Here is a 13,561-nt window from a genome sequence, read left to right as displayed (position 1 = left end):
TCATACTCTACAGCCAGATTAATTGAATTATTCAACCAGCACCTTTACTCCTAATCTTTGTTATCCTATATAATCTGCTTTAAAACTTAGAAAAGCATAATACCTAAAACCCACTGAAAACTCAATAAATGAACAGAGATGAATAAAATAATAAATAACAAATGTTAATAGTTTAACCTCAATTCTTTAGCATTAAGTCATCTTAAAAGTTGAATAGGATCTTAAGCATCAAGTTCAGGAATCTCTTATACACCGTTACTAATAGAAGGGTGTTTGCTAATTGTAAATTTATTATTTTTATAAAACAGCTTATTCAACTGGTGAATTGCTCTATGTGTTAGAATGCTCTTTTTAATTCTGAGCAAAGAAAAATCTGACTTCTGTAGCTTTGGCCTCAATTATACCTATTAGAGAGACATTTTTCACATTTGCATATCTTATGGCTAAATATTTTTTTAATTATCTCTTTTATAACCTGAGCTACTTCTGACAATTTTTCAAGACACTTTTCTTCTCATGGCCTTTCATGTATATGTTCTAAATTTACTGACATCCTTATAGATGAACATTATTATTACAGATACATATCATCATTTTGATCTGAATTCCATTTTAATTAATGAATGCTATATCTTACATAGCTAGTGTCTGAAATAATGTATAACTTATATTTTATATCTTTAAAATATCATCTACATTATTCATATGCTAGGAGAAACCTTTAAATGATTATAATTTTCCCTTTTATATGTGTGTGTACTTGAAATGATTTGGATATGCCCCCAAAACTCAAGTAATCAAGGCTTGGTCCCCAGGGGAGCCATATTCAGAGGTAGGGCTTCAGGGAAGTGATTGGATCATGAAAGGCTTTGATTCCATCAGAGGATTAACCCACTGATAGCTAAATGGACCACTGAAAGGTGGCAGAAACTGTAGGCAGTGGGACAGTTGGAAGAAACAGGTTACTGGGAGATGTGCCCTGGGATGGTATTACTTGTCCTCTGTCCTTTCCTCTCCCTCTCTGCTTCTCCACTGCCCTACTGTGAACATCTTTGCTCTACCACACTCTTCTACCTTGATTCTGCCTCACCTCAGGCTGAAAGCAATGAAGCCAGACAACCATGGACTAAAATCTCTGTGAGCCAAAATAAATCTTTGTTCTTCCAAATTCTTTTTTGAGTTATTTGATCAGTGATGAAAAGCTGAGAAACACTATTTAAATAATCCTGTTGCTCATTTAACATATATATTTACATTCTTTTGAGATTTTCCCCCCACATCTCCCTAATTTTGGATCCTTTAACTTAAAAGGTCCTTAAAGACAACTAAGAATAATCATCACCAATCCAAGTAAATACATTAAGAAAATCTGATACACAACTGACTGTTGAGAGTAGATATCAAATGAATCTGTTGAGAAATTTAATAATTTAAAAAATATAAACAAAACTCCCTCAGTGTCAAACCTACATTTAACCTGTACCTAAATATTCACAAATAATCATCAATACATAAAATCCCCCAAGCTTAAATAAGCTTATTAGTAAAATTAAAATTAAAATCAGTTCTTTACTCAATTAGCCCTCCTTGTGAACATATTCTCTGACATACCTTCAGCATCAAAACAGAGAGAGTTGATAAAACTCTTGTGAGCATCAAATTGTCGAACCAATATAGCAGAATCTTCTCTCATATCAACTTTCCATATCCGTATCATAGAATCATAGCATCCTGTCACCACCAGCTCTCTTACAGCTGGATGAAATTTAGCCGTGTAAACAAAAGAAGGATGAGGTAAAACTCTGAAAGTATTTGTATTGTTTATTTCATTTTTCCATATCCTGTAAAAATAGAAAAGTTATATATTGTTTCTGAAAGGCATTTAACAGTTTATCTAAAAGCTAATAGACAATAAGCCTTAAATAAGTAATTAACAATGACCAAGGTAAAGCAACATTTATAGCAATAAAAAAATATGACCATGTATTTGATAGCTGAAAAATTTCACACTTAGCCATCTCTTATTCTCAAGCATAATATATCTATTAATTATGACCTAGAGGGTAAAATTAAAAACTGTATTTTTATTTGGATATATCTCTATATTTTTAAAATCTACCTATTTTCGATATTATTTAAACCACATTGAATAGTTGGTAAAATATTGCTTTTAGTACAATGTATTTTTAAAAATATGGAGAGAAACTTAAATGATTGGCCATTTATGTTGTATATATTGCTTCTGGAAAATGCTTACTAGTGCTGGTTTAGAGAACAGGATTGACTATTGATTTTTACATCTGTAATTTCAAAAAAATTGATTATGTAGATAATAAACATGAAGATCCCAAAGACTTTAAAGCTGTGTTGAAATTACTCTGAATTCTTGAGCAAAATAAAAATAATATCAAAGATTCTGATAAGCTATGCTACATTGGGCACTCTTTCTGTGTTCAACCCTCTCAGTATTTCTTCCTCTAAATAATGGCTGATTTTATACAAAACTTAATATTATTATTGTCTTGATCAAAGAGTGAACCAAAGGGTTAAACTGTTTTGTTAGGTATTTTACATTTCTGTGATGTGTAAAACTAGGCAAAATCTAGCAACAAAAAGGTGTTATATTAATGTGGAATAGTGAATTTTTAAAATATGTTTGGTTAAGTTATTAGAATTAGAATTTTTTTTAAATCAGGGAGGATTATAGTTCAAAATGTTTGAATTATTGCACAAGAATTAAAGCAAATTAAGACCTTTATAAAACTGTAAATAAAAGAAAAATATAGTTGACTATTTAAAAATAACATTCTATGAATTTTCTCAGCAGCTGCTTCAAATATGGAATATGCTCTTCAATTACTAAGAATCCAAACTATTGATGAAAGAACATGTTTTCAAATGAAAATAAAGCACATGTGTCACTACATAAACATTTTTACCACAGTAAAAATTTCAATAAACATATACTACATGAAATAGGATGCCTACTAAAAGAACAAAATTGCTAACTTGCTAAAATAGTTAAAAGAAGAAAATCTTAATTGCTTGTTAATAAATCTTAGTGGCATTATTTGAAATATTATAAAACAGGCAGAAATGAAACAAACTTATCTTTAAAACAGCTCCATGCAATTAAAGTGGATACAATATTTTTAAAATAAAAATGAAGCATTTTGTATAAAACCTGATCAGTTACTAGTGGTGGTTTTTACAGAATACAAGATCAAAAGACATATATTAATGGAATGAAAAAAAATACCAAAGACCAAAGTTAAAACAGTATTGGGAGGGCTGGGGCTATAGCTCAGTGGCAGAGCACTTGCCTAGCATGCATGAGGCACTGGGTTCGATCCTCAGCACCACATACAAATAAAAAAAAAAAAAACAAAATAAAAGGCATTCTGTCCATCTACAACTACAAAAAAAAAAAAAAAAAAAAAAAGCAGTATTGGTAAGGTACACCAAATGGGCCTATTGGAGAACCATTCCTCAGATTGTATTAGGAACTGTTGATGTGAAAACACACACACACACACACACACACACACACACACACTATTCTACAAATGGCTAAAGAAGAGGATTTAGACTAAAGGCATATGGCAGAAAGCTAGTCAGTGAGAAAATGTTACTCAGGAGACATTAGTGATAACATAGAGCAGTGATTCCCAGGAAAAGAGAAGAAGACATGGGCAGTAATTACATTTGCCACTTCTGATTATTAGGAATCTTAATTCTCTTCCTTTTAACTTTAGCTTATTCCTTGCAAATATCCTTTATTTCTTTCAAAAACCTCCTTGTCCTTGCTCTCCCTTCATTCAGTTAATGATTTCACAATATTTTTACAATGTAGAGTCTAAACAAAGCTACATAAAGAATAACATACTTCTCTATAATGTATTGTATGTTGTGTGGGGAAACCCAGGACAGCTTCAAGAAAATTTGGGCTGAATTTTTAAATGACAACCACAATTCACTATGGCTCATAAAAGGCACTTAATTTTTTGTTGAATGATGGAATTAGGCAAAAAGGGTAAGAGAGGAGCATTTAAGTATAGGAGGAATAAGTCTAAGGTAAAATGGCATGAGATGACAAAGAAGATATATTAAGGGTATTTCCAAAGATTGTGTGGGTCAGGCAAAGGGTATCTGGCAAGTGCATAGAGAAGAATGTAAGAACAATCAATGAGGGATATGTCTTTATGCCGTGGTAAGGAGTTAGAACATTTCCCAAAGGCAATGGGTATTCAAAGACTTTTTAAAGTCAAAGTATTATGAAAGATGGTTTTAGAAAGATTAGATTTTAGCACAGCAGAGGCAGAAGAGCTAGAGATTAAATGCTGGGAAAGTGAAATACCGACATAAGAAGAGATACTAGGGCTTGAAATAAGGCAAATGCATCAACAACAGAAGGGATGTGACAGAATTTTGAGTCTTTGAAGAGGGAGAACTGGCAGACTTCAGTGCTTGTTAGATGTGGACAGAAATGGTGGGAATGGAGTAGATGAGCACAGTTTGAAAAGACAAACTCAAAAAAAAAAAGGTGGGAGACAGAGACATTAGCACATAAGAGACTCAAAGCTGGGGAAGGGAAGAGAAATTGTGATATACATACAAAACAGATAAAGATGGGTGCATTTATAGATATTAGGAAGGAAACCAGAAGGAAATAAAGAAAGTTCATGTCTAAGTTTGACAGTAAACTGAAGGTAGTCATCTAACAAAAACTGGAAGACTGTAATTTAGTATAGAGAACTTGAAGACTGTGATTTAGAGAACTTGGTGCACAGTGAGCTTTGGATCTGCTACCAGAGGAATGGGAAAAGAATAAAAATAAGAATAAAGATTGCTCAGTAGGGACAAGAGCTCAGGTGACTAAGATTCACCAATCTACAAACATCCTTAACAGAGCTATGCATTTTCCTTTAGTATTACAGACATCAGACTAAATGGATGTCCCTGAGAATACTGTTCCTGATGAGTTCCTGAGCATATTGGTAAAGGGGGAGTAAGAAAGTAGGTTCCCAGCTAAACAAAGAGGGAAGTTAATTGTCACGAACTGTCACCTTTTTCATTTACATATAAACTAAACAACAATGATAAAAATCATTATCAATTAGACATTTTATATAGAAAAGAAGAGTAAGATCAATAGAAAAAGGGGCCCAGAGGCTACAAGTCACATGCTAAGTTAAGAGGAAGCAAAAAATGTAAATGAGAGTGAAGTCATAATGGATTTTAAAATGCTAAGTGTCACACTAAACTATAGAGAGAACGTGTCCTCCTAATAGTTGTTGGAACCAAATTAAATGATGTATATAAAAGCATTTTGAAAAATTACCTACTAGCATTTTTAGAACACATTCAAAGTCAAATAAGCATCTAAAAACAGTATAAATAAAACTTTAAAATTTAGCTTTTAAAAAAATTATTGATACTAAATTGAAAAGGGACAATTTAAGAAGATATTGAAAATGCAAATAATTAACAATCTACAAAACTCTTTAAAACATAAACCACATACTTATTTATTCCCTCTATGTCACTATATCTAAGTAATGAGCTCTACTGGGTTCTAGCCCCTGAATCCAGCCATGGCTGAAGATTAAAGATGGAATCTCTGACATCAGAGGAAAAATTTCAAGTGTATAATAACCTCATCTCAAGCTATTAATCAAAGAGTTTACTTAATGATCATTTCAAGATGGTTAGGACCAGAAATCCTACATACTATATAAATAAATATATTTAAGAAGAATTCTTTCAAGGAAGAAATTTATGACTATTTAATCAGTCAGTCTACATGAAGCATATTTATGACGGTCCCTTCATAGGTAAAACAAAACAGAAGCATAAGTGTAGTTGTATGACTTCATCTTCTCTTAGCTTTCCTCCATGGCAAAGAGCATGCAAAATCAGAACTTGCTGAGTATACTAACCTGGCAGTGCCATCAGATGATGATGTAAGAATATATCGATCATCTGTTGACCAGCAAAGGTCATAAATGATATTGAGGTGGCCACACAATTCTCTCATGAAACGTCCAGAAGGAATTTCATATACTAATAAAAATATTTAGAAATTAATAGGCTTCCAGATAGAGGATATTTAATTCAGTGTTACCTAAATACACAATTCATAATAATTTAGACATATGTTAAAAACTGTGTAAGAAAAATACAACCAAAGACATATGCAGTACAAACAAAATTTTACAATCTATTTAAAAATAGTTTTTCATTACCTTTAGATATAAGAATTTACACATAAAATTTTATAATATGCTAAATTTATATAATATAATATATTATTAATCATTTTAATCTCTCAAAGCAACCCCGAAGTATCTTTGATAATTAATTGATCAGTCTTATAATAAATAACATTTACATTGCAATTTACTTCAAATAGTCTATAATATGGGGCTTCACAAATAAGGTTTTATTTATTCTACATGAAAAAGAACTAAATGCTGACCCAAATTGTAATTATTTATAGTAATAAGAAATTTAAACTGTTATTGTCAGAAAAAAATTCTAATGTATAGACACTATGGCTGACCTGAAGAGGTGCTGCACCAGTAAAAAGTGAAGGCTAAGGCAGAGTTTTAAATTGTCTTCCAAAACACTGAAAGCATATTCCAACACATTCACACAGCTTCCTGGCCAAGGACATCAGACCTATCCACTCATAGTTATTTTTAAAAAAACTCTGCCTGACCTATAAGCTGACCACTAAACTGAGTAGAGACTACAATGTTAATACATGACAAAGAATAAAGACTTTACAGAATTACTCCAGGAAAGTCACTAAACAAATAGCAATAATAGCAAATCCTGGTTTGGATGAGAGGAAATAGGAAGAGGAATATGATTCCCAGAGCTGCTGTATTACTTTTTAAATTTAAATATCCAGTTTTCAGCTCAAAATTATGATACACAGAAAAACAAACAGGAAAGTATGGCTCATACACAGGAGGAAAAAAAGCAGTCAATAAAAACTATCCATACAGAAATTGAAGAAAAAAAAAAAGAAATTGAAGAAGCCCAGAGGTTGGTCTTTTTCAACAAAAACATAATATTATAAATATGTTCAAAAATCTGAAGAAAACCATGTCTAAAGAAGTAAAGTATAACAATAATTTCTCATCAAAAAAGACTATCAGTAAAGAAACGGAAATAATAAAAAAGAATAAGGCAGAAATTTTAGGGTTGAAATGTACAACTGCTAAAAGGGTTCAACAGCAGCTCTGAACTGATGGAAGAATTACTAAACAATGTCAGTCACTTGAGATTATTCTGTCTGAAGAGCAGAAAGAAAAGAATTTAAGGGGCTGAGGTAGTGGCTCAGCGGTAGAACACTCGCCTATCATGTGTGAGGCCCGGTTCGATCCTCAGTACCACATAAAAATGAATAAATGAAATAAAAATACTGTGTTCAACTACAACTAAAAAATAAATATTTTTAAAAAAAGAATTTAAAAAAATAAATGAATAAGTCTCAAGACACCTGTGGGACACTACTAGTTCTACCAACACAGGTACAAGGAGTGTCCCAGAAGAAGAAAGAGAGGGGCAAACAGAACACTGGAATGACTGAATACTTAGCATATTTGTAAAAAACAGTAATCCATACATTTAACAAGCTAAAATGATGGCCAGATTTGGACACATCATAATAGTTCAAAATCAAAAAGTCATCCTCTATTTTAAGATTTAAGCAATACACATAGCACTTTTAACAAGTAACTTAAGCATAAAGTAACAAGTCTATCACAAAAAATTTACAACATATAAACCAGAATGAAAATAATTCTTTAACTATCCCCCCAAAAGAAAAAATATATTATTAATATCTTAGAGCATATTTCCCAAGAGTCTTTTTCTACTATACATAGGTTTCTTGGTGAATTTTAAAATAGCACAGTGGTAACTGAATTACATAAATAATTTTGTATTTTAAAAATCTGTTTATTATTGCAATGGGAAGGAATAGTCATTCAAAAAATGCCAATAGAATCAATTCTGACTAAATCAACCAAGGTATAACAAACTACGTGAAGCTAAGTGAAGTTCAACATGATCTGGGGGTTAAGGCAGAGGAGGTTAATGCCATGAGGAGCTGCTTTCTTCCTCCTGAGGAGAGCTGGCTTTCAAGAGCGAGTCATAAATATGGGACTATTTAACACAGAATTCTAAATCTAGAACAGTATGATAATGCTTACGTAAAAAAAAAAAAATCTCTAAAGCTACAGAAAAATAATCTTTCTTGGCCTCTCTGTTGACTTCCCTGTTTTAATAAGAAGTTTTTATCTGGGTACTGCTAAGCCAATTATAAGCATTCTAGTGCACAAGTTTGTGAGTTTTTATAATTCAAATACCCACCTTTATCAACTAACCATATTGAACTAAAATCTCCCATGAGAATTATTAATCCCTTATATTTCCAAATTTCTGTACTTAAAGTAGAAAATGTTTACAAAAATTCTTCTGCAGTTTAAAAAAATTAATAGCTTTCATTTCAGAATTTTCACTATATTTGAAAAAAATATAAAAGTTATAACAGTTTTAAAATTTATACAAGTTATAAAAATACAAAAGTTATGAAAGTATAAAAGAACTGTTTACCTGAAGAAATCTGTTTAATTTACTGGTATTGGGGATTACTCGAATTAAGATTTCAATGAATTCTAAAAACTAAATAATGTCCACCACACAGACTACAATCAGATTAAACAGGTAGGATCATTTCTCACATATAATTGGATATCCATCCCGGCTGGCACAGGCTGCTGCTAATATTCTTCCATTGTGGGAGAAATCAAGACAAAAACATCCTCGCTCTCCTGCATTCAGTGAGAAGAGGTGCTTGTTTGGGATACGGCAAGCCTAAAATACATACATTTAAAATTCATGTTAGTAAACATTAAAAATACAAAGTCTAGTTAAATTTAAATTATTATAGTGTCTTTTCTTAATAAAAAGGGAAAAGCAAGTAGGTAGAATAATGAAAAACCATAGTAAATTACTTACTAACCAGAGAATTGGTTCTTCATAAAATTAAGTGAAACTGTTCTTCATGTCTAACTAGTTTTTAATTCATACAAAATATGAATAGAAACATTTCAATATCTGATACTCTAAAGCTGTCACTACCACATTGCTTTTATACAAGCACAGAAAAGAATATATGTCACCTTATTTTGTAACAGCAACTAATAAGTCACTTTTGCTAATGTGACAAATTTGTTTTTAAAACTACATATGACATAGTTTAAGCCCAGAGTATACAAATATTCGTTTTTCTTTTTCTCTCTTAAAATAACCATCCTCTGTGACTATTTCTAAAATATACCGTAATTCCCTGCCCACCTATTTGTGGTTTGCTTTCTGAGGTTTTTGGTTAGTAACAGCAACTGGGGTCTGAAAATAATAAATGGAAAATTCCAGAAATAAATAATTCATAAGTTTTAAATTTGGTACCATTCTAAGTAGTGTGATGAATAGCATCGTCCTGCTCCACCCCTTCTAGAACATGAATCACCTCTTCATCCTGCATATCTATGTGACATAGATATCAACAGATGTAAGTATAGATACCAATATGCTACCTATCACTTAATAGCCTTCTTAGTTATCAGATCAACTATCATATCTCAGTGCTTATCTTCAAGTACCCCTTATTTTAATCAATAATGGCTCCAAAGAACCCAAGTACTGGCAATTCAAATATGCCAAAGAGAAGCCTTGAAATAATTCCTTTAAATGAAGAGGTGAAGGTTCTAGATTTATTATAGAAAAGAAATCATATACTGAGGATTCCAAGATCTATAATAAGTTTTTATCTGTGAAATTATGAAGAAAAAAAATTGTGGTAATTTTGTGTCATACCTCAAACTGCATGTTATAGCTCCAGTGAGTAATAAGTGCTTAGTTAAAATGGAAAAGGCACTAAATTTGGAGGTTGAAGACATGAACAGAAAAGGTGTTCCAACAGACAGCAACATTAGAAAACATTGAGCCTATACAAAAATTTAGCAAAGGATCTCCTGAAATGAGTGACACCAAGCCATTTATTGCAAGGAAGGGAGTTTACAGATTCTCATTTGTAAATTAAACTTTAAAACAGTTATGTATAAATAGAGGAACAGATAACCTATGGAGGGTTTAGTACTATCTCTGGTCTTAAAATGTATTTATTGGATATTCAGAGTAATTAATCATACCCTATTGGTCTCTCATTTATTAATTTCATTAAAATTTCTTCATAATTTATATGGTTTCATTCCCTATTCCAATTTTCTGGGTATTAATATCTACTATAGAAAACTCTACTTATTTTTTCCCCCAATATCTCTCTCTTTAGTGGGTCTTACTTTTGTATTTCTTGTCATACAAAAAACTGAATTAAACATATACTGAGCCCTTAGTTGTGTACTGTGAATATTGTACCTTATTATAAATGCCTTTGAGAAATACCATAAGCAATCCCTGCTATTAGCTAAGAGTATCTATTATTAACTAACTATAGCTAATAAGGATATTCAGAGAGTTAAGTCTAGCTTAATGGACTCAGTCAAAGACTATTAGGCTTGCTCTCTAGATGGGAGAGCAATCTCAAATTCCTAGTACAAACAAATCTCAAAAGATTTGTTTGTACTAGGAATTTGCTACTAGGAATGTGGAATGTATTTGCTACTAGGAATGTGGAATAATAATGTATCAGACAACAGACAAACTCTTGATAGAAAGAAGGGGTAAGAGGAGAAGGGAGGGGGCAGGGGGTTAGCAATGATGGTGGAATGTGATAGACATCACTATCCAAAGTACATGTATGAAGACATGAATTGGTATGAACATACTTTTATATACAGAGATATGAAAAATTGTGCTCTATATGTGTAATAAGAATTATAATGTATTCCACTGTCATGTGTTTAAAAAATAAAATCAATAAAAAATAATTTATCAGACATCATGGAAGACAAAAAAAAAAAAACAATCTGAAGGAGATGTTTGGAGGTTTTATTTACAACCACTTGCTGCTTTTAGAGAAAGTGTAACTGAGGAAAACCATACCTAATCATCCAGCTAAAATCACTGAAGCTACTATCATGTTATTTGTATTTCCAGGGTTTGACACTGTATCCCATTCTATAAAAATTAAATAACAACAACAAAGATCCTCAACAGTTTTGCCGGTGTTCCCTCCCTTAATTTCCTGCAGTCACTAAATCAGGCAGGGTCTTATTTTCTACATTTTATATCCATGTCTTGCTTTAAATTTTTGTCATAACTAACCCAAGGTTAGCCCCTCATCACCTCACACATCAATGTCCAAATACCATTCAACAGATTTCTCTAATTCTAATGTATCCTGCTTTAGGACTTTCACATGACATTGTCAACATTTATGATCTGAAATATGATTAAATTTCTCTTCTTCCCAGAACCTTCCATTGTTTCTCACATCCTACACAATCAAGTATCAGGCAAGACACTTTATCTCTTATGCAAACTCTGCTTTCCAGTCAGCAAAGTGTTGCAAGAGTCTAATAAATGCAAAGAAGCCCTTTTCACTTATTTGCAACTCTGTTTCCATATGAAATATCCTTCCCTACTCAATCCTTCTTCACTACGCCTAAATCATCCATACTAGTATCTTGAATCCCTCTTGTGAATGAATATTCTTTCTCCATTCTAGTTCACCTTCTTCATATTTCAAGTCTCAACTTTATCTAGCTTCAGGATTACTTCAGTCTTAAAATTGCTTTTGAAGATCCCCCCAAAGCTTTTGTTTATGTAGACATATCCATGGAAATTTTTCATTAGAATTTAAAATGGAGAAATTTTTAAAATATTTAATTCACTTCAAAAATAATACTAACAAATCCATTAAATGTTAACAATGAACACTTATGAAAAATAACTACATGAAGTGAAAGTGTGTGTACAGATTTGAAAATCTCCATAACATCTGGCTTAATAAACGCTAGGTTTTCATAACTACTTCTGCATTCACCCTCTTGAGATATCACATACCATTTGGCCTCTGGAAAACTGCAGCATGTATTTGAAACAGAATGAAAATAAAAAGGACTACTAATGCCTTGGAATCATTATGAAAAGAGATTCACTTTGAGGATTACCTTGAAAGGGCCTCAGGATTCCTGAAGGTCCCTGAACACACTTTGAAAACAACTGATGTATAAAATTACATTTATATTTATTTTTCCTCAAGACTTTCACATGAAAGTGAACATCACTAATTTCTCCTTTCCTTAAGGGCATAATCTAGTGTCATTCTCTCTATATTAGAGGTTGAGTACCCTTATTTGAAATAGTTGGAATGAGAAATATTTCAAATTTTGGAGATATTCTGGCTTTTGGAATATTTACCTGGACATTTGTGGCTGAGCATCCCTAAACTGAAAATCTGAAATCTCAAATTGTCTAGAATTCAAAACTTTTTGAGAGTTTCGTATTTTCACATTAGAGATGTTCTACCTGCATTGTTTGAAGTATCCCAACCCCAATAAAGATATTTTAAAATGCATCTATAAAACTGGTCTCAAAAGAAAGTTAAATGTGTTACAACACACAGCAAATGAAAAGACCTAGAAAAACAACCATTTCTATTTCTACATTAGAGATTTGGATAAAATTTAGATTTTGGATAACTTCTGTCCATGGCTCAAATGTATAAAATGAACTACTCCATCCTTTGTAGAAATAAGTAAGATATTTATAAAGCTGTACTACCAATGTTTTTGCCACTACAAAAAATACTAACCAAGTTAGAATAACTTAGGAAAAAGTTTAAATGTTGCTCAACTTGTTGTAGAAGGATATGCATATGTATGGTATCTCTTTCAAAATGTGATTCAGGAAAATCGGAGGCTGTAAAAAATTAATGAATTTATAAAGATTAGGAGATATGTATCTTACATAACAAAAATCTGTTTTGACTCTGTTATGGGCTAAATAGTGTCCATTTCCCAATTCATGTTAAAGTAGCAGTAGAGATAAGAGTATTTAAAAAAATATGATTAAGTAAGAAGAAGTCATTAGGGTAGGGTAGTAATCCAACAGACTTGTGTTCTAGTAGGAAAAGACACCTGATATAACCATACACAAAGAAAGGATGATGAGAAAAAGCAACAAGAGGGTAGTCATCTGCAAGCTAAGGAGATGTCACAGGGATATCAGCCTTGCTGGCACCTTAATCAACATTCATATATTGAAACCCTAATCTCCAATGGGATGGTTTTTAAAGACGGGGCCTTTGAGTGCTTATTAGATCATAAATGTGGAGTCCTCATAAATAGGATCACTGCACTTAAAGGAAGAAACATGTGGTACATAATCTCTCTCTCTCTCTCCACCATGTGAGGATATAGCAAGGAGGACATTTGTAAGCCAGGAGGATTTTCATCAAATTAGGAAATCAAATTAGCTAACAACAATTTGGCACTTATTTCTAGAACAGTAAGAAATAAAGGTCTGTGTGCAATCTCAGGTACTTGGGAGGCTAAGGCAGTAGGATCACAAGTTCGAGGCC

At 32.1% G+C, this 13,561-nt stretch overlaps 1 protein-coding gene across 1 annotated transcript in view; it reads right to left on the bottom strand.

Annotated features, from left to right (window-relative positions):
• The window catches only part of Ahi1 (Abelson helper integration site 1), a 141,677-nt gene that overhangs the window by 93,558 nt on the left and 34,558 nt on the right, over positions 1 to 13,561 (bottom strand). Inside the window, exons 11-13 of the mRNA XM_077801475.1 lie at positions 8,757 to 8,889; positions 5,940 to 6,063; positions 1,612 to 1,841 (exon numbers count right to left, since the gene is read on the bottom strand). Of these exons, the coding sequence (XP_077657601.1) occupies positions 1,612 to 1,841; positions 5,940 to 6,063; positions 8,757 to 8,889 (487 nt within the window). The remainder of the gene's footprint in view (positions 1 to 1,611; positions 1,842 to 5,939; positions 6,064 to 8,756; positions 8,890 to 13,561) is intronic.

This window comes from Urocitellus parryii, chromosome 8 (assembly GCF_045843805.1).
Source record: "Urocitellus parryii isolate mUroPar1 chromosome 8, mUroPar1.hap1, whole genome shotgun sequence".
In the NCBI taxonomy this organism is placed as follows: domain Eukaryota; kingdom Metazoa; phylum Chordata; class Mammalia; order Rodentia; family Sciuridae; genus Urocitellus; species Urocitellus parryii.
This window is presented reverse-complemented; position numbering and strand designations above follow the sequence as displayed.